Raw genomic sequence first — 27,957 nt, forward strand, 5'->3', positions numbered from 1 at the left:
GTTGAAGCTCATAGAATTGGCCTCAGCCCAGCGACCCAGCCTGACCAGATCCCTCTGCAGGGCCTTCCTACCCTCGGGCAGATGGACGCTTTTTTCCATCTCGGTGTCCTTTGCAAACTTACTAAGGATGCACTCAATGCCCTCACCCAGATCATCCATGGGATATTAAACTAGGCCGGCCCCGAAGCAAAAATAAAAAACATACCTCAGTGGCACTTTTTAACGGACGAGACGTTCAGCCAAAACGGGTTATTTGGCAGGACTCATGCCAGCCCTTGGCTAAAACCCACAAAAAGGCGGCAGCGCTTCGTCTTTCAGACCATTTCCGACAGCGCCATCAGGTGGCCGCAGCCCCGCACTACAAGGACTGCCGACTCCCGCGCCTTCCTTCCCGCCCGCACGCCTCGAACTCCCCGCGCGCCTCTCGACGCCATTTCCGCAGACCGCCTCCAGCACCACCCTCGAAGTTCCGCCCAGAGCCGGGCGGAAGCGATTCCCGGGCTGAAGCCGCGCGTGGGGCGGCGCGTGCGCGGGAAGGTGGGGGCGGGGCCGCGCTCAATTCCTGCCTGTCGCCGCACCCCCAGCGCGAAGCGGTGGAGAGGGGCGCGTTCAGGTAACGGTTGTGCTTGTTTGCATCTACCCGCCTGGCTTTACAGCCGCGGGGCGCTGCCCGCTCCTTCTGGGGCTGCTGCCGCTGCCCGGCCGCGCTGTTGCTCGAGGAGAGCGCGCGGGGGCCGTCTCTGTAGTGTTCCTCCTTGTGCTGCTGCGTGCGCCCCGGCGTTGCTGATTCACCCCGGCTGTCCGCTACGAGACCCCGCCGCGCCGCTCGCCCTCGCGGCGTGCGGAGAGCTGCGGGCGGCTCGGCGGGTGCTGCGGGGTTCGGGCCTCGGGCCTGCGCTAGGGCACGCTGCGGGTCGGGAAGCGGCGTGCCTGCTCTTTGCGCGCTCTGTACTTGGGGAACTGTACGGCTGAAGGCCTCTCTGGCTTAACCCCCCTCGGCTCCTCGGGGTAGTGGTCGCGGCACCGAGCTGCCGGAATTCTAGAAATATTGGGAGGATGCTGTCAGGGCTAGGGTTTGGGTTTTGGGCGGTGCTGCGTGGAGACAGGAGCTGAAATCGGAGATCCTTCTGGGTCCCTTTCAGCTTGGGATATTCTTTGTGCAAACGTATGTTCAGTGTGATGCAGTTATTGTGGAGATGTGTGGTTGTGGGAAAGCCTTGTTCGGCAGCAGTGGTGACTTCTTTCTTCTGGGGGAGTGGGCTTTCAGTTCCAGCTGAAGAAACAAACTGATCTACATGTGCTTCGCCATCCATTGGAAGAATGACAGATGACAAAGATGTGCTTCGAGATGTGTGGTTTGGGCGCATACCGACCTGCTTCACTCTGTATCAGGATGAGATAACTGAGAGGGAAGCTGAGCCTTATTATGTGAGTATAACCATGGTGGTCGTGAACGATCTGATCCCATGGTTCTGTTTCCTTCATTTAGGTTCGTTACACACACTGTAGAGCTGTAGAAAAGGCTTTTTTCTTCATATTCCCAGAACCTTCTGGGAGTACCTTGCGACCGTGCTGTGCAAATCATTTTTCTTCTCAGTAAGTTAAAAAACTTAGATTTGTTTTACCAATGAGATTGAGTTATAATGGGTAATTAAGATCTTGAAAAACTTAAGAGAAAGTTCAGCGAATAATTAAATGGAAGGTAGAGGCTGTATGTACAAACTCACCATGAGTTTGTTCTTGAAGATTTTTCAGAAGAGAGGAGAGCACTTGTATATTGCTTACTGCACAGGTAACTTCAGTTAGAGCTTTGTGCTATCTTAAACACAACATTAGTCACATAACGTCATTTCATAAACACTGACTGCAGTTTTTCTTTCATGGATAACTTCTGTGTGTTTTCTTTAAATGCTAGTAGGTTTGAGAGATCTAGTAGAAAAAGGATGTCTTATCAGACTGGACTGATAGCTGATGATACAGATAAGGACGGTGGATGTGTTTGAGTTGTAAGCTGAAGTGCTTTATGTAATCACGTGACTGTTAGTTTGCAGAGTGCTCTGCAGTTTTCATCCTTGCTGCATCTTATAGACATTTGATTGATAGGGGAAGTTAGCTGGTTCAGTGGAACTCGATTTTGGAAAGTAACAAGTATGTGGGAAGAAAAAAATCTTGTATTGAGTTTGTGATTCCAAAATCCTTCTATCTTGTCATATTTCATTCCATGCTTTATAGAAGATACTACTGGATAAAACAGTATTTAATTTATAGCATTTCTATTTAGTCAGTTATTGATACACCTGTGTGCTTAATGTGTTTTTGAAACCTAATAAATCATTAATGCTCTTCATTCAGGAATAATAGTGCTTAGCTCTCTATGCCTTAGTTGCACCATTGGTGAAAAAGAAGTACTTTTACCTCTCAACTGTTTGCCAAATGCATTTGAACTATTGAGCAGTCTGACTTAAAACTCTTTAAAATATACATGTACTTCTAATGTAACTCTCATACAGTATGCACAAGTTTTAATATTGAGACACGCAGTCTTAATCAGTTTAACATCAGTCTGAAACCCTAAAGCCATGTTAACTTCTGTGTGGTAAACTTCCTAATCCTAAGAGATGGCAGTGTCTCTTACTATACTTTGAGCTTGTGCAGAAAATGTCAAGGCTTAACATTCTGCAAAATGTAGTTACTAACAGATAATAATTCTCAAATTTTAGGGTCTCCATTTTGCAGATTGTGTTGGAGCTGATAACGTAGCTTTACTTCTGGAGGGAACCAAGGATCCATTTTAAGATTTTACATCATGGTTGAGTTCTCGTAATTTCAACTTGCTTCTGCATTAATATGTTGGTTCCAATCTGGAGTATGTTTCTGAAGATCTTTTTTTTTTTTCTTTTTTTTTTTCCCCACTTACAGTGCCCAGCTTTCTAGCACAGAATGGTTTCAGAGCCCCCAGGCTGAGCCTTTTTCCCACAAAGTTGAAGATATACTTTGGGCCTGAGATCAGTCTGCATTAGCTGCTAATCGATACTCAATTTATGGGATAAAAATGAGGCTGAATTGAAACAACCCTCTCCAAGCACATTTAGCAAACATTCCCAGCACTTGACACCAGGTTTTCTGCTTTTCACATCTCCTGTTATCACACCTCAGTGCTTGTTAAAGTAGATATAACCTCTGTGTTCCAGTCTGTTTTCTGTAAATGGAAAGGAAATACTGGTGTCACAGTGTTAAGAGGAAAACAGCTTCTGCTCTGATGAACTTGCTTTATGAAGATGAGAAGACGTAGATCTGAAGAGCTGAGGGGTTAGAAAAATAACCCAGAATCTCTGCAGTTCATTTCAGTTTGAGTGGTGTAGTTGGATACCCTATTTAGTCACGTCTGCTAGATACATTAGCACGGCACAGGGGTGATATATGCATGTAACACAACGTGGCATTGTATAGGAATAGCAGAGTTAATTTAAAAAGATTTTGTTCATCGTTTTGGAAAGTAGTGACGTCAAGACTCAGCTGCTCAAGTAAGGCACTGTATTATTTTCTACCAGGTATGTCTCTGCAGAGTTACACTGCAAATAGATATGTCAATAGATACATTTCTTTAAAATGGAGCTTACATTTGGAGTGGAAGTGTAGTTAACAACATCTAGGTTGAACTGCCTTTATTGCTGGATGATCTGCTTTTTTCCTCAGTCCTCAAAATGGCTACAATATTGATTTTAAAGTAGTTTACAGTTTGTCATGGTGCAGTGAAGAAGTCAGAAGCAGCACATGCTGGAAGCAGAGTACTCATTGGCTGAGATTCATTAGGTGTGAAGAACAAAATAAGTAAGGCAGTCATAGCATGGTACTTGACACAGGGGACTAACTTTTGCTGGATCTTTATGCTTACCAACTGTGAAAAGAGTTGTCCTATTAAAATGTCTGTAACGGTGAGCAATGTAAAGCCACTCTGGCTTAGGTTGCTGTATTTCTTTATCCTGGATGCATTGGTGATCAAACCAGTCCGCTTCCTGTTAAATCTGGATTTTCTGCATTTTACAATGTTTTGCATGCTGCAAAATGGTGTGTTGTTGTTGTGATTTGGTTTTTTTTTTGTGTGTGTTTTTGGTTTTTTGTTTTTAATGCAGCTCAGGTATTCTTTCTATATGAGGAATATATTGCAAGCATTTACTTAAGCATTAGGAATTGTTGCATTTTATTTAACCAGGAATGCCTTCTGTAGAGGTTGTTGCTATTAAATGCTGTAGCAGTACATGATGTGCAAAAGGAAGGCATTGCAGTTTGTGTAATTTGGTAGATGGCATGTACTAAACTATAAGCATTCATTTTACCTTGTAACGGTTTTGACGTTCTGTTTTTTCTTAATTTAATGAGAACTCGCTATTTCAGTTTTCTTTTTTTCCCTCAACAGTTTTCTTTTGTTATTTTGATTTAAACTGAGATTATATCATAGAATAATCATAGACTGGCCTGGGTTGAAAAGGACCACAATGATCACCTAGTTTCAACCCCCCTGCTATGTGCAGGGTTGCCAACCACTACACCAGGCTGTCCAGAACCACATCCAGCCTGGCCTTGAAAATACTTCAAGAAGCATCAGTAGTAATGAATAACAGTGGAAAACCAAATGTTTATTTTTCCATAAGTATGTAAAATCTTTTTTTTTTTTTATTCCTTAGCCATGTTTTATTATTAATTGGGAAGTAAGATTAACTGTACAGGGTGTAACAATTCATTTAAAATGTCTGAAGCAAAGCAAAATCTTCATTTGCAGTGAGGTTAATCTTTTCTCATTAGATACTGAAATGCTTACAGACTGTAAGTGTCCAGTGCAACTGTCAATTTACTGACTGATGTAGTCTGTTTGACCTTTGTTATTGAGCACAGCACTGTATTTTTAAGGGGAATGTGATTGGGGGTGCAGGTTTAAAAAAAAGAAATAAAACTGTACTCAGTGTTCCATTTTTGGGGAGTACATAACATTACAGCAGAGAGGAAAAAAGTAATACATGGGAAAGCTGTAAGATGATGTCTTATTTCAAATGAAAAAGTACTGACACTTTTCTTGGTAGTTTGAAACCATTGCCATTTCTCCTATGAGAGTGTATCACAGAATCACAGAATGGCCAGGGTTGGAAGGGACCTCAAGGATCATGAATCTCCAACCCCCCTGCCACATGCAGGCCACCAACCTCCCCATTTAATACTAGACCAGAGTAGATTTAAATTAGATGTAAGAAAGAAATCTTCACTCCAAGAGCGGTGAGGCACTGGCACAGCTGCCCAGAGAAGCTGTGGTGCCCCATCCTGGAGGTGCTCAAGGCCAGGTTGGATGGGGCTCTGAGCAGCTGAGCTGAGGGGAGGCAGCCCTCCTGTGGCACAGGGTTGGAATTGCATGGGCTTTAAGTTCCCATCTACCACAAATGGTTCTATGGTTCTTCATGATTTTAGTAGCTGGTCAGTTAAATACTGAAAGAATTATAAATTGCTCTTGATTTGCCATTCAACATGTTAGCTAAGGCTAAGAAAACAGAATTTGCCACCTATTGAAAATACAAAATGCACTCGCAAACCAAACTCCGAGCAACTGATTTCAGTTATGTTTTTGTTTTGTTTTTAATTTATTTTGTAGTAATTTTGATTTTGGAATGTTAGCTGATACACACTCACTTGTTAAATTCAGTATGAAGCTTGAACATGTATTTTTATCTGCTTGTATGAAAAAGTTACCTTTGTTCTTTGACTTGCTGGAATAGGGAAAAGCAGAAATTAGTTTCTAGTCCTCTGCCTCCCATTACAATGAAAAGAATTAAGCACTTGTTTTAACTTTTTTTTTTTTTTTAGACTACTGGATACTATTATATAACTTTTAAGTGCATAGTTTTGTAGCTTTTCATTAACCATTAATAAGAAAACTGTCAAAAAGAAATCTTCTAAAGGGAAAAAATAGAATGCTGAATTTTGGTTATGGAAGCCTGTAACTTACAGCTTTTTATTTATTTAGTAATTTTTACGTGTACTTAAAGGATGTGTTGGTTTTTGTTCTTTTTTTCAGCTACTTTTGCCAAGAATAAGCTACTTGACGCTGGTAACAGACAAAGTGAAGAAACACTTCCAGAAAGTTATGAGACAAGAGGAAGTTAATGAGATCTGGTTTGAATATGAAGGTACGCCACTGAAATGGTGAGTTTAAGTTTGTGCCTTTACTCAGTTCATTGTGTGGAGACTTTATGAGTTTAGCACAGTGCCGATACTTCTCCTAACTTAACCACTTCATTGGGTTTCAGAGAAGGCAAAAGAGAAGGAAGATCGGGAAGATGTTGATTGGAGGAAAACCTGAAGAAGGTTTAATGTTGAGCATAATACTGATGATTCTGCTTGTACTTTATGTATAAAAGAGAGGCTGTGCTGCACCTGTTTTTGTTCTTCTCATTGTAATATGAAATGCCTGTATTTTTGGCCTTACTGTCTCTTGCTGTAGGATTACCAAAGAAATCTGTTCAGTTTATTCTGCATTTTTAAGACACCTGAAATCTCTGGAAATAATACTTTTTTTTTCTGTGTTAATGTGAATTAGATTTTCTGCTTGCAGGCAATAAGACGTGCATAAACTTACTTTCCACTCGTGTGATATGCATTTGTGCTTAAAAACAGATAATTTTATGTGTAGACTTCTATTGAATTCGGTTCAACTTAATTGAAATAATTACTTGTGATTCTGTTATTATTGTGTTACGTGGTCTGTGAAAAATACATTTTTTTTCCTAAGGGTTTGGAGAATCACACTGATACAGTCTTATTTGATTAGTTTTTGAGTACTTTATACCAGCATTTTTAGTGTGGTTTTTTTTTTCATTTTTTCTGCTTGAGTTAAAAAAAAAAAAACACTGAGAGCTGCGGTGTTTTCTAGGCTCTGTTTTGTTGTAGCTTCTTTAAATTGGCTGTCAAAAGTAAAACTGAACACTTTATTACTGTGAATGTAGCATGGAATGTCTTGTGATTAGCAAACGTTACATCACTGAGTAGTGAAACACTGGAACGGGCTGCCCAGAGGGGTGGTGAATGTCTCCATGAGTGGTGCATCCAGAGGCAAGCTGGAAAGGGCTCTTGAGCAACCTGATCTAGCTGCAGGCGTCCCTGTTCATTGCAAGAGGAGTTGGAAGGGACCTTTAAAGGTCATCTAGTCTAACTCAAATATTTGATTCTGTGATTGATTGTAGTATTTCTAATTACTTAGCTACACTGTAAAGTCATTTTTCTTGCAATCTGCTTTGTGTAATACTTGGCTGGGATACAGTGTATGTCTTTTCAGCTGCAGCTCTTCAGTTTTGCAGTGAGTACTGAATAAATTTCAAACAGTTTCAAATTCATGCTCTGCTGTACTCAAACCAAGATCTTGGAAGAGAGTGCAAGTCTTCCTGTTTGGAGTTCCAGGTGCTGCCTGAGGCCTCCTATCAGATTGTTGGGCCACAGGAAGATGAGTTCCTTCCCTGCAGGTGTGTTCTGGGGGAAGGTCTGTATATAAGGAGTTGCCAGAAGAGGTCAGCAGACTCCATAGCAGTATAGATTAAAATTGCAGTGTATCAAATACTCTCAGACACCCTGCAGTTAGAGGAGCTTAAACCTATAACTACATTGAAGGAAATGCTGGCAGAATCTGCTTACTGGATTTGGAAAGTAGTCTCCCAAGCTGGGAAAGGGCTAGAAACTTCTGTTGGTGGGAGGAAAGCTCCTTCTTCACCTGCGTTTCTGTAATTCATTTCTCATTTTAAGATCTCTCTTGTAGCTGTCATGCTTTGCCACTAGCTTTCTATCCATGTCCATTAATTTCTCATTGAGTGTGGGTTGTTATTTACAGCCCTTATGCTCATAGTTGATAGCCACCAGACCAGGCAACCTGATGCTTTTGCCCCGCTTAGGCATTTCCCATCTCTCCCTTGCAGACCTTTATCCTAAAGGAGTGTCCTGTGATTGTAAAAACTAAAATCCTCTTGCCACACGAGTTGCACAACCAGTTACTGACATGCATTTGTCTCCCTTGAATATTTCTCTTTCGTGAACCTGTGGGCATGGCACCTAGCCCCTGAAGTTGTTTCACTTTTAATACATTCAAGATTCCCCTCTTCAGCAATTACCACTTGCACCCGTGTGGATGAACAGCAGGGACTAGTTGTCCAAGTTCAGGACAAAACCTACTAGTCTTGCCAAGAAGTTGCAGATAAACCTTCCTGTGAAGTAGGCAGGTGGAGATTGAGTCCCATCTAGGACTGGGAGTAGGAGTAGTGAATCTCCTATCACTATTACTGCTTTCTATTTGGTGTGGTTGTGCTGTTCAGGCTGCTCTGCAGTTTCCTTGGAACTTTCAACCTTCTGCCACTGGAGCACTAAGTGCAAGTGGAGGCAAGGCCTGGTTTTTGTTACCAGAGCTCATACCCTCTTGTCTTCCTCACGTTGCGAGTCTCCATTTGGTGCTCCAGTGACTGCAGACCCACCTGTGCAGCTGAGCATTCAGGGTCTCATCTCTGCAAAGCCTTGGTGAAGATGCCATCAGTGGCCTATCTTCCCTGACACTGAGTGGTCTGCTGGCCTCCCATAGCTCAGCTTATTGACAGCTCTTCCTCCATCAACACATCCCTTCTGTAGGCAATGCCAACACCTTTGCCTCCTCTAGCCCTCAGGAGAGATCGCAAGCACTCTTGGCAGCTTGAGACCTCTCAGCTGCCCAAGCTGAGTGGAAGCATCTGATACACCAAGGGAACTTTATTCAGTGGATTCTGGGGGAGGGCACCATGTAGGTTGTGACCGTTATTGTGTGCAATTGCTCAACTTCAGTGGAGTTTCTGTCCTCGTTCTGTGAATTATGCTCAAGGCCTGGCAGTTGTGTGGGACATCTGTGGTACCAGTGGAATGGATGCTTTACCCTGCCCAGTTAGGAACTGGCTAAAGACAGAGGGCCAGAGCACCATTTGATCAGTACCCATCTGTCACTTTCAAAAGGACTTAAAGTTCTTAAAATTGTGTTTTCAAGGGCATCTCTCACACCTTGAAACCACCTTCTGTGTAATAACAAAAGCAGTATTAAATAGAGAATGGCTAGAAGTCAGTGCTGTTATGCTTCTATAGACTGAAGGCTTTCCCAAACCAGTCATTATTCTAGCTACATTTTTTTTAATGAGACTTTTGGTCTCTAAGACATTTTCTTTGTATTCCTTCCCCCACTCCCTTTTTTTCCTTTTTCTTTTAGAAATTATAGTTGAGAAATTATAGTCTTCAGTTTAGACCAGTTTGATTTTCCCCAATCCCATGTGTTGGGGTTGAGGGGAAACAAGTTCTATTTTTGATTTTTATTTTTGGGATTTTTCTGTGTGTGAGGGGGGAGGGGATGGCGGGTGTTAAATAACAACATTACAACAGTACTGCTGGATGCAACATTTTTAATGAGGGAATACTGATCCTTGACACAAGGCAGATGCACTCTTAAGAATGGAGTTTGAAGGAATGTTACTCCTTTTCATCCCATTTACAAATTGACAAGTCATCTTTTATTCCCTTCTTTATTACCTTCTTAATGCCTCTCTTAATTCTCTGTCTTGATTAAGAAATACAGCATTATTATGAAGGAAATACAAAGAATAGTTTTGGTCTTATGTAGCATGTTATTAATTACAGACTCTTAAAAAATATGCTTCTAACTGCATCTCAAAAATAAATGAAATACAGCATTATGTACAGGCATTACTTAAGGCTTCTGTGGGCTTCAGATTAAATGCCAGTACGCAAACTGGAATTTGAGGAAGGAAGAATCTTACCTGTCATTACTGAATTACTCCTGTTGTGAACCTTACTCATAATGTAAGACTTCATTTCAGAACAGAAAATGATTTTTCTCACAGTCTGCTGTCATCTCCAGTCTCAGGTGTTCAGCTGCGAACAAAGTGATTTCAGGGCTGACCTCTTCAAAATGAGAAGCATATATATTTATATATTTAAGCTGGAATAGGCTCCCTAGGGAGGTGGTTGACTCACCATCCCTGATATGTTTAAAAACCTTTTGGATGTGGTGCTCAGGGACATTATTTAGCAGAGGGTTGTTAGTTAGGGTAGTATGGTTGGGTTGTGGTTGCACTTGATGATCAAGAAGGTCTTTTCCAACCTTAATGATTCTATGATGCTATATAATCTATACAAAGCACAAGGATTTCACTTAAACTTGATTATGTTTATTTTGTTATCTGTGCTTGATAGAAAATAGATGTAGGCCAGTAATGGTGCGGTGTCTTTTGTAGCTCTACATATATAATTACATACATACATATATATATAACTTGGAAGGTTTTTTTTCATGTTCATATAATTATCAAACGAAATCTGATTTTTTTCTAATGTATCTACAAAAGCACTTTTGCTGAAACCCTGCTGAAGAACTCAATACATGATTGGCAGTTAATAAAATGTCTTAGTGATAAAGCTCAAGTTTTTACCACTGAATCTGGATAAATCTGAACATATATGTTATCTGTATGCTTTGTCCCCCCCAAATCCCTCCCATAAGGAGAGAACAGTTCTAGATCTTGGTATATTTCCCTTATTTTCTTAAGAAGTTCCAAATGCAATAGATAAATTCAAGAATTGTGCCCTTTTTTAAAGTTTTGCTGTTGTGTTTCTGGCATAGTTTTACATGGATTTACCAGTAGAGGGTGCCAAAGCCCTGTTTATGACAGCTTAGAAGTGAGAGAATTGGCTTCTCACAGGTGCCTTTAGGGTAATATTCTGTTACTGCTTTTCTGAACTTTTGAAACTCATTCTTGCTTGACTTGCGTTCTCTGTTCAATCCTTTTTAATTTATTGGAGCTGCTGAGTTTACAACTAAGTGTGTTTATCTTTGTAAGATCAGGAAACTAATGAGGCCTTTTCAATTTGTTGATTTTTTTTTTTTTCTTTGAAAGAAAAGAGAACAGAGCTTTTCAAAATAGCTGGAAGTTTTATGTATGTGATATATGTAATTTGCATTGCTGGAGACTGCATCTTCTAATGAATTTAAAAGGGATGAAGTTACCAGACAAAAATGAATATTTGGAGAGGGCAGATTTGTATGTGTTCTCCAGTTGAGAATACCATTGAAATTCAAAACTCTAATCTAGTTTTCCTCCCCTTGATTTGATAGTAAAGATGAAGAGATCACCATTTTTTTTTTCCTTTTCATCTTTTCTACAGATAAATCATTTAGTTTTTCAAATGTCTGAACAAGTTCTGTCAGAATGACTAATGTTAATGTTGAGCTTCCTAACTGAAAATACTATTCGGAAGGGTTTCACAGGGCAGCTGTAGGCTGCTTATGCACTTGTAATGCTAGAAATGTTTTATGGGCATAGCATTAAGACGACTGGTTTTGAATATGTGAATATGTGAATTCCAGGCCTGATTTTTACTGTGAACTGTAAGTCAATTATACCTGTTTATGTAAACTTTTTCTCTGAATAAACAAAAATGAACTCGAACTGTGGAAAGAAAGCAGCTAATTTATTTATGTAGATATTCTAACTGTTGTATGTAGAATTAAATGCACAGTTTCTATGTTCATTTAATCTTTTAATTTTCTAGGCATTACCCAATTGGTTTGCTGTTTGATTTGCACGCATCAAATACAGCCCTTCCTTGGAGCATCACAGTGCATTTCAAGGTAAAATTGAAATACACCTTAGATTAAGAACAACTGAGCACAGGATTACATGAAATTCAGAAGTTACGAAAAATGTTCATAATTGTTCTTATTTTACAAACAGGTAGATGGTTGGACTTTCTGATGAGAATGTTTGTTCCTCAGGAAACAGCTAAAATTTCACGAAAATCTACAGTTTTTTTCCATGAGCTTGTGTGTGCTTTCAAAATGACCTTTTAAAAACGATTCTGTTATAATCTGAAAATCCCAAATTGTTTTTCAAGTTAAGTTATGAGATTGCATCAGTGCAGTTGAGTGGATAAAAAGGAAGAACTTTCCGTAACATTTTTAATTCAGTCAATTCAAGTTGACTGAAGACTTGGAAGATTAAGAAGTGCTCATCCCTTTGGGCACATTAACATAGATATGAGATACTGCAGAAATCCTTGAAGTCAGGGAGTTGCTGTCATTCTTTGAAGTTGTACTTCATGTGGGTCCCCCTGAGAGAACTGAGTGAAATGGGTTTGGTCTTGTGACAGTTTAGTCACAGGAGAGACGTTACTTTGATTACGCATTGTAAAACCATTAGGTATGACTTCATGGCACTACTGATCTTTGCTCAGAAAAGTACTTGTGCCAGATTCTTTCATGCTCTGAAATGCATTGAGAAGGTGGTGCCAGGTATGTTTTGAAGTGAGAAGCACAAGCAGAAATCATTATTTTTAACTATGAAATGCTGGTTTGTTGTTGTTATAATGTAGAAGTATAAAAGAGACAATAAAATAGGAAAATGTACAAAGGAAGGCACTAAATTAATAAGCTTGACTTCAGTGTGTGAGATTTGAGCATACTGGAGGCATACCGGGAAGCAGCGTTATTGAATGTTTTCATTCAAACTATTCCTCTCTTTTGTAAATGATCTTTCTAGTAGCAGTAGTGTGATTTATTTTTGAAGTATACACTGGAATTGTGTTTTCTTATGATGAATAATTGTTCTTAGGATATATAATTTTGCATGTTGAAACATTGAAAGTGAATGAATGTAAAGAAAGAGATGTTTTTGAAACGATTATAATTGCTACACTTTTGATATATGTCAAAGAGGGGTGGGGTAAAGAAACTTCCAAGCTGTTTTGAAGAAACTGTAGGGTGTATAGTTTCATAGATTGTGATTTAATTGTTGCACATCCTGAGAGCACTGGAAGACTAACAGTAACAAGGAGAGGATGTTGCCATCCTGAAGTAGAACTGCCTTGAGAAATGAATTGCAGCACCGCAATGAATTTCAGTTTCATGTACTAATGAAAGCTGATTTCAACTGTCCTTGTATTGCTTCTTGCCCAGAGATCAGCTAATTTGAGTTTTTCTCAAAGGGATGCATGAAAGATCAGTGGAAATAATTTACTGCTAAAGAAGTATTATTTTAGAAGTTTTTCTAACTTAGTTTTTAAAAACGTAACACCTTGGATTAAGCACCTGCTTAATCTCTTTTCTTGTTTTTGATGTAACTTGAAAGCTTGTTTAAATTAGCCCACCTTAATGCTTACAGTAAAACCTAACCAGAATGTATCAAAGTATGTCAAAATGTTGATGGCATTTTCATGTGTTTTAATTCTTTACAGTTTAAAGAGTCTAGGGGATTGCTGCCTGGATTATTCTTTTCATCTGTGTGTAGTTACTCTTCAAAGAACCATATATTTTATTTATTTTAGCTACTGTTAGATTTTTCCATGCTTTAATTTTTGCTGTCATGGCTTTTCATTTCTTTTACAAAAGTATGCAGTCAAATAAAGAACAAAAATATTCCTTGTTGAAGAAACAATTTATTTGTGTCTGCTACTGGTATGCAACAAGACATCATTGATTTATATCTCTACTAAAACTGAACTGTAGTTGCCTTAGTCATAGTTGATGTACCTGAACAGAGTATTAACATCTGAGAATCCTGTGATACTGTAGTCTAGGAAGTTGCTTCTGTTACCAAGTTGTGGCTTTATGGAGAAGAGGGAAACTTTTATCCTTTTCCATTAAGTTCAGCATGCATAGCATTATTTATGTTCTCAGTGTGGTAACCAGCTCTCTGGATTTTGAGTAGTTGGCAGGAGGTGATGAACTGCTCTGGAAATGCTGTCTCTAGAAGAGGTTGGTAAATCAGATATGCCAGGTGAAAGGCAAACAACTTTCCTCTGCTGAAGCCCTTACCTGCTGGCCCTTGCTTTTCCACACACCACCTATTGTAGAGAAGCTCCATCTGCTTTTGTATAGCATCAGCTGTCTTCCATTCTTGGTTTTGTTAATTCAAAATAGAGTCTGGACTGAAAAAGAAGTGCTTTGCCATGTAGTACATAAATTATAGAACTGTTAGGAGACATTGTGAAAACCAGTAGTATACATGAGGTGTAGGTTTTGTTTTTTTTCTTAAAAAACAAAATTTTCTCAAAGGAAGGACTGCTGATGGTAACTAAACACAAACACATGGACCGTTCCACTGCCTCTGGATATGTTCTTTATGACCTTAATGCTGTATTATTGGTGTAATTTAAAAAAAATAATAAATAAAAAAAATAAGCCTAATACTGACTGTCACTGTATAAACAGGTGTTTTGTGAACTGGAACTGATACATAAGTCTGGGTGGAATGGAGTTACGAAACCAGACTGATGAAATTTCCTGCTATGGTTTTGGAACAGTTTTATGTGAGAAGTTTCTTAATGCTTCTGTCCGTACAGATGATACTTTCCTCTTTATGACTAAAATTATACTGTAGATATCTACTGATACATGAAGCAAAACCAGCAGTACGTTAGCTTTCTAAGACAATCCTGGTCAACTCTTAATAGCCTGTCTTTTACAGACGTAGGACATAGAGGGAATAGGACATCAGTAATAGGAGTATTTGAATTAAAGCTGCCAGTGAGATCTCTTAAAGCTTTTTGCAAATCTCATAGTTGCATAACCACAGGTGACTACCAGCTTGTTTATGATTGTCTGTTTCTTCAGGGAACTGAGTCAAGTTATTTACATTTCACTATTTCCTGTATAGGCAAGTAGAACTTAAAAACAAACGAGAATGTGTTACGTATTTAACTGCAAAACTTTCTTCTTCTGTGCCCTGTTTTATATAAGTGAGGATATCATATTTTATGTTGGCAGTCTGATGTAAGTAAAATTTAGTATGTCTCTAGTAGGTGTAGCCATGTTGTTATATGTTACCTCTTCTGTGCTCAAGTTTTTCAGCTTCTAATCGCAGTCCTGAATAGAAATGTGCCAGTGTTTTTCATCTGAAGGAAAAGAAACAATGCCAAGATCATGGGAATGTCTTCCAGTGTCTTACTACTTAGAAGCTGGGAAAGTGAATTCTTACACCTTTGTACTTTCTACTAGTTCAGCTTCTTTTGATCAGTTTTAAATATCTCCTTGCTGTTCTGTAAACCACAGTGTATCTTAAAACACATTCCCAAGGAGTGACATTTGCTGTCTTTTGAAATTCATTGAAGGAAAATCAGCATGGAGATCTTTGTCTGTAGGAAAACTTGAATATCTGACCTGGCAGTTCAATACTTAGACACGTGTAACGAAATAGTTCTTGAATTTGTTGTTTTCTCAAAGCTAGCTAAACCTTAAACTTTAAACTGTGGAAGTCAGTTTGTAGGTTCCCATATTACTTGGCTTAGGTATGTTTGTTCTTTCATCTTTTTTGAGGGATGCTGGTGTCTTGCTTTGAATTCTTGCACGTAAAGAACTTTTTGATCTTGAAATGTAATATTTCTGATTGTTCTTTTCTTTTGGATTGGTTACCAGAATATACTTCATTTGAACAAGTTAGCTAAACTTCTAGAAGTATTTTACAGGCTCTTGCAGATGTCAGCAGGCAAATAACAATCCCAGTAATGTGTTCCATTCATCTTGGAACCCGTTAAGCTTAGACGCTCAGCATTGAAGGAGAGAAAGAGAGTGAGCTTTGCTCTGGAAAGAACTTTCATTTCTTGCTCATCTCCTCTGATGTCTTTGTACTTGGCCATACCCATATGAGAAACAAGCTTTATCTATATCCTGTTTTCTAGTCAGCTCTGTGTCCATTGGTCTGAATTAACAGTAGTACTTCTTTGTCAAGTTAGATACCAAACTGTGTGTTCTTTCAGGAGAAAGAAATTGGCAGTCTTCTCTTCCTATTGCACTTGTGGTTTTGGAAGATAATCTTCTTGATGCACAGATCCCAGAGTCAGGGTTTCATGTCATAGAGAAAACACTGTGTGAAATACTAGGCATAGAGAAGGGAAGAATTTGGGGGAAAGATCTTTCCCATATTTGTTAATACTTGAAGGGAGGATGCAGTGAGAATGGAGCCAGTCTTTTTTCGTGGTGCCCAGTGGGTACAGACTGGAACACCAGGAGATACTATTGTGCTGTGCAGATGACAGAACACTGACACAGATTTCTCAGGGAGTCTGTGGAGTCTCCTCCTTGGAGATCTTCAAAATCACCTGGACATGGGCCTGGGCATCCTGCTCTGGGTGTCCCTGATCAAACAGGGGTTGCACTAGATGGACTCAGAGATCCTTGCCAACCCTACCAGTCTGTAATTCAGAAATAGAATCACAGAATGGCCCGGGTTGGAAGGGACCTCAAGGATCATGAAACCCCCCTGCCACATGCAGGGCCACCAACCTCCCCATTTAATAGTAGACCAGGCTGCCCAGGGCCCCATCCAGTCTGGCCTTGAACACCTCCAGGGACAGGGCATCCACAACCTCTCTGGGCAGCCTGTTCCAGCACTTCACTACTCTCTCTGTAAAGAACTTCCCCCTGACGTCCAACCTAAATCCTCCCTCCCTCAACTTAAAACCATTTTCCCTCATCCTGCAGTTATCAACCCTTTCAAAGAGTTGATCCCCCTCCCCTCTGTAGGCCCCCTTTAGGTATTGAAATGCTGAATGCACCCGGCAGCCTTTTTTTCTCCAAGCTGAACAAGCTCAGCTCCCTCAGCCTGTTTTCACAGGGGAGGTGCTCCAGTCCCCTATCATCTTCGTGGCCCTCCTGTGGACCTTCTCCAACTGCTCTCTGTCTTTTTTATACTGGGGGCTCCACACTTGGACACAGTACTCCAGATGGGGCCCCACATGAGCAGAATAGAGGGGGACAATTACCTCCCTGTCCCTGCTGGCCACCCCTCTTCTGATGGAGCCCATTTTGATGGAAACTCTAAACTCTCTTCAATAATCTAATGAAGGGGGTACTGTTGTTCTTATCTTTCTAGGTAAGGCTATCCCCAACTCTTTTTCATATTGCTAGCTGTTAAAAGAGGAGGAAAGGTAAGGGTTTCTCCAGTAGAATATTGTTCCTACTGTGACTTGTTAACTCTGTTGTAAAAAAAAAGCCCTTTTTTAAAAAAAATCTCCTATTACATGCATTTCCAAAATGGTTTTGACAGTCCTTCCAAAATCTTCTTTTTTAAACAGCTTATTTCTAATGGGTTAAGAGGAAAGAGACCGTTGTAGAGTAAGAGATGAGAAATAAAAATGTAGAAGTACGTGGCAAGCCCATGTTATAAGGGGAGTACTAATTATGCCACTTTGGTTTGATTCCAGGGGTTGTGCTGTTCAGTGTAGTCAATAAGCAACTGTGAAAAGGGAGTGGATATGGAGGGGATAAAACATGCAGGGTTTTTAAACTTAACAAATCCAAATAACGGATTTGTGATACTAAGTGCTTGTATTTTAAGATGGCAAATGATGCTGTCAATAGCAGAAAAACTACGCCTATACCTATACTTCTGAATAGTTAATATCCAAAGGCGTCTGATTTGTACCTGATCTAACAAGATTAATGCTATACTTTCTTAGTAAATGAATTAGAAAGGTAGTTATCACATGCTGAGTAAAAGTTGTACATTTGCAATGTTGAATGCTCTGCTCCAATGCTAATGAAATAAAAAGGACATGGAATCATGTTACGCAGTCTAACAATAAACACTTGTATTAAGTAAAATTGGACAAGGCTTTCCAGCATCTTTGAGAATAAATGTTTGCTGATGACCTGTATGCTGTAATTCATACATGTGGATGATGATAATTGGAGGAAACTTCTCTACATAAACTTCATTGAGAAGTGGTAAGAATTGCTAGAGAATTGAACATATGCTTGAAAGCATATTAAAACACTTTCCTGAATTTGAAAGGTAGGTAAGGGACTAAATACATTCACCTATGTATTGAAATGTTCAAATTGAGGTTGAGCAGTTTAGAGTAATTTCTAGTTTTACAGAAAATTGTTCAACTTTAATTTTTTTTTGAACATTTTTCACTGCTAAACCTTTCTTTCATCAGTAAAAAAATAGATGTTATCTTTACTAAGTAGAAAGTTGCAATCTGTTTCTGTTGTATAAATATAAAGCAGATTAAAATAATCTTTTATTCTTCAACTTCTGAGGTCTGTGATACATTTATTTCTCTTGATCTGTCTTTCTCTTTGTAGAATTTTCCGGAAAAGGATCTTCTGCACTGCCATTCTAAGGATGTGATTGAAGCTCATTTTATGGCTTGTATAAAAGAAGCAGATGCTTTAAAGCACAAAAGTCAAGTCATCAATGAGATGCAAAAAAAGGATCATAAGCAACTGTGGATGGGGTTACAGAATGGTAATACACTGCATCAAATATTAATTATGTTTAGTACTACCATGCTAATAAATATGTTTAAGTAATGTCATGGAAAAGATCTATTTTACTAAAAAAGAACAGTGATTGTATGATAGCCCAAAAGTTAGCTTGGGGTATTCAAGTAACTTGAATTGCGTCATGAATTGAGTTGAGTTACCACTGTTTAAACAAAACAAAACCAGCAACAAAATATTTAGTGTAGTTTTGGGTAACCGATGGTCACACCTGGGTATAAGTGGTGTTCACCTGGAGCTATCTTACATTGTGAAAGAGAAATAGCTCTCCTCTAACTTATGCTTACAGATTGCCATTGATAGGCAATAGATGTGGACTTTGATAAACAAATTATAAATAAAATTAATAATTTTACTCCCTCCACCCTTGCCAAATTTTAGCTTTTATTCTTGGTATTACTGTGGCTTTCACAAAGGTCTTTCATTGGTGAGCATTGACTTGGAAAAAAATCAGCAAAATAGTTCAGAACAGAACATTATAAAATTAATGCCCTTTCTTTAAACAGAGAGTGTGAATTTATATCACAGTGTGAAACATAACATCATTTCAGCGTCTCTTCCTACTTATCATGGTTCTCAGAGGCCTGTAGGTTGAAAAGTTGTGTATAGGTTTCAGAAGCTACTGGCTGGTAAAATAATTTTCAGTATGTTTTCCTTATCTCTGAAGTTATTAGATAATTACTGGTAGATTTATGGAAGATTTAAAGGTTAACACATTTAACTATGTTGAGATACTAAACAGAATTGACTTCTTCCTCTGTGCAACCTGGTCTAGGGAGCTTGCTTTGGCAGGGGAGTTGGACTAAATGATCTCTAGAGGTCCCTTCCAGCCTCTATGGTTCTGTGATTTTGTGTGTTAAAATTAAATAGAACAGGAAAACCTCTGAATGCAAGAAGTTTTGAGAAGTTTGCTTTAGACAGCAAGGTGTCAAATTATTTTGGATTTGGTATGTTTTTTTAATTAATGTGTGAGTTTTCAATTTTTTTTTCTTCTTCTTTAATAATTTTGAAGTCTAAGTGCTTACTTGGAAACTCTGGTTTCTGATAGTGATTTAATTGAAGCAGAGTTAGAAATTGAAGGGTTATCTTAACTTGACATTTTGCCTAATAAGATCTTGAGAGATGCATTACGTACGTGTAAAACGTCTTGGGTAAAAATGCATTTAATCTGCTTCAATTCAAAATACTTCAACTTCTTGAGAGATTGCTTTGTGTAGATATTGATAGCAAACTGACTGATGTAAATTTACAACAATGAGTATATGAGTAAATGAAGTGTTTCTTATGGAGTAAGAATCCATAAGAAAATACATTTCCCTAAAGCCTATATAGTCACAAGTCAATCAAAACTGCATTTTTTTTTTTATATATAATTCTGTAAGAAAACTCTATTCTGATGCAGTAGCATATGTCTTGCAAGCAGTTCAGTTCAAGAGAAGCAAAATGCTGTGCCAGCATACTTTCCTATATTGAGAACTACTAACTTTACTGAAAATGAAATCCTGTCCCTTAGTCCTGTTGCTGGTATGTTTGCAGCAGCACACTTTGTGCTCTTTATATTAACGCTTGTTACAGTTGAAGCCACAAGATCTCTAATGTGAGTGAACTGTGTTAATGGCAGAACAGATAACTGCACAAAGAAATAGTATGAGTTAAGACTCTTTATTTAAGCAGAAATTATAGAACCTCTAATGGATACCTTCAATATTGTAAAGTAAGAGAACAAGTAGACAGGGTTTTCCTTCTGTACTCATCTCAGACTCTTTTAGTTGATTATTTGTCTATCTTCAGTTCTTGGCAAACTGGATTTTACTGTTGCTTAAGAACAGAGGTTGCTTAGCAAAACTGAACTGTATTTAGGAAGGTTTCACTGTATTTAGTGAGAATTCGCACCTGTGGAATCTGACACCTAAATGTGAAGTTTAAACAATCTTTTGAATACTTTCAAATGCTAATTTTAATTTCTCAGATCTTCATAAAAAAGAAACAAGAAAAGCTTGTGAAACCAAGAAAACTCTTTTTAAGCACGTTATACTTTTCAGAATGTTTTTATAGGCTTTCGTTTGAGATGTAATAATTTTAAATCTCTTTGTGAAAAAAGAAAGAATCACCACAAAAAAGAAAAGAAAGTAGCATTTGCGATAACTGCCTTGTAAATTATGATACATCTACAGGGTTTGTTTCTATGAAACTTCAAAAAATTTCCTTCTTTGCTTAAATATAGGAAGTGTTACTCTGTTTAGTGATCGATTGCAGTGTTTACAGGATATGTTATTTCAGTATTAAACTTGTTTTTTGGAAAAAGAATCCTTTTTTGCTTTTTTCAGGAAGTGTAATAACCAAATATAATTTGATATAAATATTTCTGCTGAGAAGAAAGTACTAGAGCAGTAGTGATAAACTAGCATGATAAACTTCTCCAGTGTCCGTAGGCTTCCTAAAAGGGGCATCTACAGAGCTGTGATAGTGAATTTGTAGCTGGTAACAACTGATAGGTATTCCTAACACCTTTTATTTCCCCCCTTCCACTAGTTCTGGTTTTGTATCAGTCTGCTACTAAATTAAGTAGGTAATTTTCTGCCTATTGGTTGAGCTGGTTTTTCTTGTTCCTCAGACTTCAGTTAGTTGAATTTTTTTGTCCTTAAAGCAGATATTTCCTTAGCTAGAGCACTTCTTTGGAACGAGTGCATCTGTGCTGTCCTAATTTTGACTAGTATCATGGATGCCTGAATGTAGTAGGGAAGCAATAAAGGCAGGGTATGTAGCTACATTGACCTCTGCTCCTTTGTAAGAATTGCTGAAATTCCTTGGTCAGAAATGATGGAAAATGTTACTACTGTTCTTGCTATAATAATGTTATGGCTCTTTTTATCATGGGTAAAGAGGATTTTCAAGTGGGTGGCTGTTTCTTCTGGCCTTTTGTGGTAGAAAAATAAAGGCACTCTGCTTTGAAATATTCAGACTGTGGGCCTAATGATGACTTAGGATCAAACAAATGAGATTTCAGTTCTTTTTAGTGTGAGAGCTGTGTTTCTTGCATGGTTCAAAGAATTACCGTCTATAACTTTCAGTATATAATAGTTCTGATAAAAGAAGGTTTTTGGAGTCAGCACAGCTGCTTTTCATCAGATGTGGATAGAGAAGCAGCCATACCCTGAAGTTTTCACAGGCATCCTTTATAGCTGGTAAAAGCTGGACTTGGTGTTTCAGATGCATGAGTGGGTAAAATGAACAGTAAAATCTCATGACCACTTTTAAGACTTCTTTATATTTTATAAAATATAATGAAGTCATTTTGCTGAAAATATTGTGGAAAAAAAATGTAATGCTTATTCATACTGTAGGGTTTGCCTACGATATGAATGTATGGCCATGTTGAATTGTTCTTACTAAAGAAGAAAAGTTCTATGAGCATTCAAAATATGCAATATTTAGTTTTTAAATTCATGTGATATTTTTCTTACCTTACAGACAGAATGGGACCTATGTTTTCTTTATTTCTCAGTTTCTTATTTGAAGCAGTCCTGTGTTGTTGTTGTTTTTTTTTTCATTTAGGACTGTAAGTCATGTATTACTGGGTTATCACATTCAAACTTCAAAATAGGAGCTCCCAGAGAGTGAAACTGTCGTACCTTATCGGTATCTTTTGTGCTGCATGGCTCACAGGTCTGATGTGTATGTGTTTTTTCTTGTAAAGAACCAATGAAAGTTGACGCTATTCTTTACCTCAGACTAAGATGATAAGCATGTGTAGGTAACTGAAGAAATGTCATCATAACTTATCATCTGAAACGTAAATTAGGCAATATATACTTAGAAAACCTTCAAAAAATTAGCAAGAGAATGAATGAACAAGCCCTTAATTTTCACATCACAAAGCCATCGTTTTTTTTCTTCCCTTTATCTCTACCAAAATGTAATGTTCTGTTTGCAGAGATCTGTTTAACTTCAGAAAGACAGAACAACTGTTGTTCTTTGAAAACCTGTGTGTATCGTTTAAGAGGATTAAAAAAAAAAGCAGATCATTACCTTTCTGGGCTGGTCATTAAAATTCTCTTGAAGTGCTTATTTTTTCTTATAGTAATTGTCACTAACTGCTTATTTTGGAGTTAAGAGGGCATAACATACACTGAACAGTGAGACTGCTGGTGCTTGGAACAGCCTGGTTCACGGGATTTGAAGAGCTCTGCCCAGAACTGTATTGGTATTGAGCTGGGGCTGACTAACCTGGCTAGATTCAGTCAGGATAGACTAGCAGAATGAATCAGATGCATCTGAGCAGGCCTTCCTTGGGATGTTCTGGGAGGTGATGTGTTTTGCTTTTTGTGATAGTGGATTGTTACTGACTTCAGCATTAGTTCTGTAGCATTTACTGGCTTGATACTCTGTGTGCATAAACGACTAACCTAGTGATGCACCCACAAAAGTGCAGTATTGTGGTTCTAAACTGTCAGCCCACCCGCCTCCCAGTGCTATTTTAATTAGATAAAAGTGATACCGAACCTCTTTTTTTTATTTCTTTTGAACTGCCTTCTGTTTTCTTCATTGCACCTTCTCCCTGAAAAGAATTTCATTTCCTGAAGTATGCAGATGGAGGCACAAGTCTAACCAAATGTCTAAGTAGACCATCTCTAAAGAGCAGACTTCATTTTGTTTGAAGTATGCAGGCTGTCTGGATTTGGTCCAGAAGACTGGGGATGAGTAAAATTGTCAAGAGTCATTTAAACATTGACTAATCCGGGGAAGTCTGTGACAAGCCTTGCTGTTCTGTTTTTATCTAGCCTGCGAGTTGTGTTTCAAAGATGATTGTTTTTTTGTTTAATAGTCAGCAGTACTTTCTTTTCAGTTTAAGTCACAATATGTGCTCAGATCTCCCACTTTTAGGCTGCAAAGAAAGCTTAAGTAGGAAATATGTGTTTCTACATACGAATAATAGGAAGAAGTTAGGAACAAAAGGGACTACTTTCTGCCAGATAAATTGATGACCTAGAAAAGAAGGGAGATAGTATTGAGGAAACAGCATAGTTAGTGAAACTTCTGTGTAGGGAGGATGTTTAATAAGTGAAAAGAATGTTGGTAAGGTGTGGCTCCTTTGTGGAGAAAGGGGAAGGCAAGCCCTTTTCACATACCGCATTGTCTCTCAGACCCCAAATGCAGCTTTGTCATACAGCTTTCAAAATGTCCTGCTAACCTGCAAAGATTAAGCAATATGCTTTGAATCTTCAGTTGTCTTTAGAATGCTACTTTTATTTGAGAACTAATGGAAAAAATATAGCATAAGAATATGCACATGAAGCATGCTTGTCTCAAACCCAACTGTATAATGTTGGGGGAGAGGTCCCCTCCCTTTTTTTCCTTGGGTTTAATCCATAGTTCATCTTACCCTGTGGCTTATGAATTATTATTTTTGACTAGAATTTACAGCTAATAGTACATGCAGTTTCTCCTAATTCTTCTGACACTGGTGGTGTAGTTACATGCAGGCAAGATGAGCTGAATTAATTTAATTTAGATGATAATAATACTAAAAGGTTTTACAGATGCCAGTAGCCAACACTGAATACTATATCCACTGTACTTTATTATTGCTAGTACTTGAGTTAGTTAGCATACTTGTGCTGTGATTTCATGGCTTATTTGTTTAGAATGGGCAGACCAATTCATTTGCTCTTGGCTTTCAAATTTTACAGTCTTTACTGCTTTTTCATGGTATTATGTAATAACACTCCAACTCAGTGAGAACTTGGAGGATGCCTAGAACTTCTGGGCAAATCATCCTAGTGAGATACTTTTATGAGTATTGACTGTTCTTGAATTATAAAGTAAAATCATGGCAACCTCAGATGCATAAATTAATGTTCAGTGTTGTACTTTACTATCTATGACGTGAAAAATATTTCCACAGTTCTGTTGCTAGCTTCTGTCACATTAAGTAAACAGTTACTCCCTATGTATATATATATGCATTTATCTATCTATTTATAGCTATCTATTTATGTATCTATCTATGCATCTATCTATGCATCTGATAGTTACTCTTGTCTGATGACAAATAAACATCGTGTTCCCTGGTGTAATAGTTATTACAGTAGTTATTCCCATCAACTCAGTACTAGTGAAGATGAACTGAGAATACTGTGTCCACCTTGGATCTCCAGAACGATAGAAATGCTGGCAAATAGCAGAAAATCCAAAGAATGCTGTTAGGACAACTAGGGGTCTGGAATATATGCCGCAATAGAAGAGACTGTATAGTTTAGCCTGAAGAAGAGAAGGCTGAAATGGATTAAGCATCAGCTTTTCACTACCTGAAGGGAGAAATTGTAAAGGAGAGTAGAGGTCTGGCTCCTTTTGGATGTGCCTGCATCGATGATAGAGTTTGACAAGTACAAAAGATGGTTACACTTGGAGGTATTCTGTTGGGATAAGGGCAAGATGTGTGAGAGTGGTAAAATGTGAACTCATTGCCCAGAGAGCTCTGTAACTCTGGAGGCAGTCAGAACTTAGCTGTATAAGGCCTTGAGCAAGCACATTTAACTTTATGTAGGCAGCTCTGTTTTGGGCAGGAGCTCATATTCCAAAACCTTCCTCCAAAGGCACTTCAAGTCTAATTTTTGCCACGATTCTGTTCTGTCAGTTGTTAATGTTATGGTTGATTCTGCCCAAGCCGTACATCATTTTTGTGGTTTGTATGATTATTGGACAGTGGTGAACCACTGAGAATAGAAGAAAAAAATTTGGGTTTTTTGACTCAAGAATTGGATACACTTTTATGCTAGCTGCAAATTGCAATTGTTTGCACAGAGTTAGAGCTACAATTCAATCCCAAGCAGCTTAAAAAAAATAACCAAGCCAACTAGATGACTTTAAGAAGAAGCAATGAATCATACAGGAAAAAATCAGGCATAAATGATAAACTGGGTGCTACACTTGTTTCTTTTTTGAGTCTTTAAAAATGTATATAGGGAGAAAAATGCCCAGAATTACCATTTCCTTTCTGAATTTAAGCAGTAATCTTTTCCTCATTTCTGCATTTAGTTCTTTTTGTTATTTAAACTTTCTCTGCAGCCTTCTTGAAAAATATTGAGTTCTGGAATCAGTATTCTGTTAATAATTGCGTAAGTGTCACATAGAGAGACAAAATAATTCCTAAGTATAGTAATTTATCTGCTGATAAGTTTAAAAGGGTTTTTTGTTCTTCTTATCATCCTTCTACATTAAGAACTTCATTTTGACCATATGCAATGACTACTGTGTTATTGGAAGCTACTCTAGATATAATTTATCATTCTGTGATAATTACCCATATTCAGGTTGTTCATTTGAACTGTGACAGCACTTGAATTTCAGGGAATGACTGTAACACACTCATGTGAATGAATACTGATTTTTCTGATTGTCTGGAGAATGTGTTTCAGCTTGAGAAAGAAATCTATCCTTGGAAATTTCAGCCTGGACTAATCCTTAATTAAAGCTGCTTAATATTAAAAAATCAAACATTACTGCCTGTTAACAACAACAAAGGTTTTCTAAGCTATGACTGGAGATATTAACAGCTTTTTAATGTAGCCATTATATATTTGGATTAATTTCAATAACTTAAATGATTTCCAGTCCTACTTAATGGAAGAAACCATAATTCTCAGTGTGGTGTGTTGTTGTTTTTTGGTTGGATTTTTTTTGTACCTGTATTAAACAATTTTAAAGGGAGTTTTGAAAGCATTAACGTTTTCAGTGGGGTATCTGAGCACCAAATGCATCATGTGTCTTGCTTGACTAATTAGTTTGCTGGTTAGTAATTTTGTGTACTGAGACTGTGGATGACATTGTTCTTGTGGATTTGTTACCTCTTACTATTTCTACATATATGGGCATTTTCAAAACTTTATGTAGATTTAGTGCATATCTGTTGTACTGAAGACTGTCTGTCTGTTTAGATGTGCACTGGCTGCATTTCTAATAAATATTTATAAATATAAATCATAACCCATATGTTTCTTTCAACTGGATCTCTCTTCCATTATTTGGTTATTAACTTTCTGTTTATTGACATAAAATTCAGAGAAAAAGGGTTTTGTTTATTGCTTGTGGCAAAGCTCTTGTTTAAGTCATTTGATTAGTAGTCATTTGAAACTTTTCTGCTATCACTAATCTAATATTTCAGTTTGAACTTTATTACCATTGATTGAAATGCTGTTTTTCAGATACGAACATCTCGTCTTTTACAAGTACTGATTTTGCTAATACAGAAACTTTAACATATTGGTCAAGCACTTTCTTTAAAACAGATCACGGGAAACAAAAGTGATTGTTTTTGAGTGCACGGGAACATAGATGTTACATAGCCTGCATAACATTCTCTAGAGGGAGGGAGATGTGCATGTGAAGTGCTTTGGCCAATTGGTGCAGAGCTCTTCCTTGCTTACTGGATTGAGGAAAATTCAGTTTTGATTGTTAAACTTCTGCCCAGTAGCTTTGTGCCTTTAAGTCCTATCTAGTCAATGCTCTAAAGATTGTTATTTCTTGTAGTATTGTTAATAGCTTCCTTATGTCTGTTTCATATAAATGGGAGGCACTGACACAAAAATGGGAGAATTATGAATCCTTTTCCTCATATTTTCAAAAGAATTTGGAGAGGATTGGGTGCCTTTTTTTTTTTTTTTTTAAGCTTTAAATTTGAAGTTTTATCTTGCTGCACTTATTTTAAAATAATTTGGAATTCTGGCATTAAGCCAATGTGCTTGATGCTAATAAAAGCTCTTGCTAGGTTATATGTATTAGTGTACATGCAGACTGGATAACCTTTTCCCTGCGTTCTTTAAAATTTTGGGATAGTTTTCTTACACTCCAATCAGATTCCTGTAATTAAAAAAAAAAAAAAAAAAGTATCCAGTATCCATATAAGGTTGTTTGAAGGACAGCAGTACAATGTTGAGGATTCCTTATCTTGGACATCTTTAGATAATGCTCTACCTACACTGCATATGTGGCTTAAGATCTCTGACTCTTTTGTATGAGGGCTACTCTGAAAGTAATGCCTCCTGTTTTATTATGCTGGCCCATGACATCAGATGTAAATGTTGATGGTAAGACAGCAGAGGGTGAAGCTCTACTGGCATCACTTTTGAAGCGAGCTACACACCTTCCTGCTAGCAGAGCTCATGAGAAGGCTGCTATTATTCTTTGCTCATTGCATGAGTAAATGTCTGACTCTGTAGGCTGGGGTTCCCAAATGTAGGTTTGCTTGGGCACAGCTAGCTCCCGGGTCATTGTTATCACAGCTGAAGTCTCCAGCAGGTTTGCTGTTGGGCACTTTGCAACTCAGGCAAATACTTGCCCAGAGGTGCTTGCTGCTAATCAGGAAAGAAGGGTGTGAAAATACTTTCTGAGGTAGGTATCGGGAAATGCTGCTCCAGAATACCCGGCAGAAGTTTTACTGTTTCTGTGAAACTTTGCCATCTTCAGTCAGGAAAAGCAGCAATTTAGGAGCTGTGCTCTGCGTCCTTCAGCGTACTGACAGAAGTCTGGTACTGTATGCTCAGGAGAAGCAAATCCCAGATTATTTTAGTTTTCTGCAGTTGCAACAATTTTGGAAGCTGGAAGCTTTTATCAGTGAGCGG

General features: G+C 38.2%; 1 protein-coding gene across 3 annotated transcripts in view; it reads left to right on the forward strand.

Moving 5' to 3' along the window:
- The first annotated feature begins 469 nt into the window (after nucleotides 1–469).
- The window catches only part of ATG5 (autophagy related 5), a 70,328-nt gene continuing 42,840 nt past the window's right edge, over nucleotides 470–27,957 (forward strand). Inside the window, exons 1-5 of one of the 3 annotated variants that reach the window (XR_014881452.1) lie at nucleotides 470–613; nucleotides 1,268–1,428; nucleotides 6,062–6,189; nucleotides 11,608–11,686; nucleotides 18,140–18,302. Coding sequence is in view for 2 of the 3 variants with exons in the window: in XM_085217570.1 (XP_085073696.1) it covers nucleotides 1,321–1,428; nucleotides 6,062–6,189; nucleotides 11,608–11,686; nucleotides 18,140–18,302 (478 nt within the window). In the remaining variant the exon portion in view is untranslated. Of the gene's footprint in view, nucleotides 614–1,256; nucleotides 1,429–6,061; nucleotides 6,190–11,607; nucleotides 11,687–18,139; nucleotides 18,303–27,957 lie in introns of all 3 variants that reach the window. The other 2 variants (XM_085217570.1, XM_085217571.1) reach the window with 2 other exon arrangements.

Source organism: Meleagris gallopavo, chromosome 2 (assembly GCF_905368555.1).
Source record: "Meleagris gallopavo chromosome 2, MGAL_WU_HG_1.1, whole genome shotgun sequence".
NCBI lineage: Eukaryota > Metazoa > Chordata > Aves > Galliformes > Phasianidae > Meleagris > Meleagris gallopavo.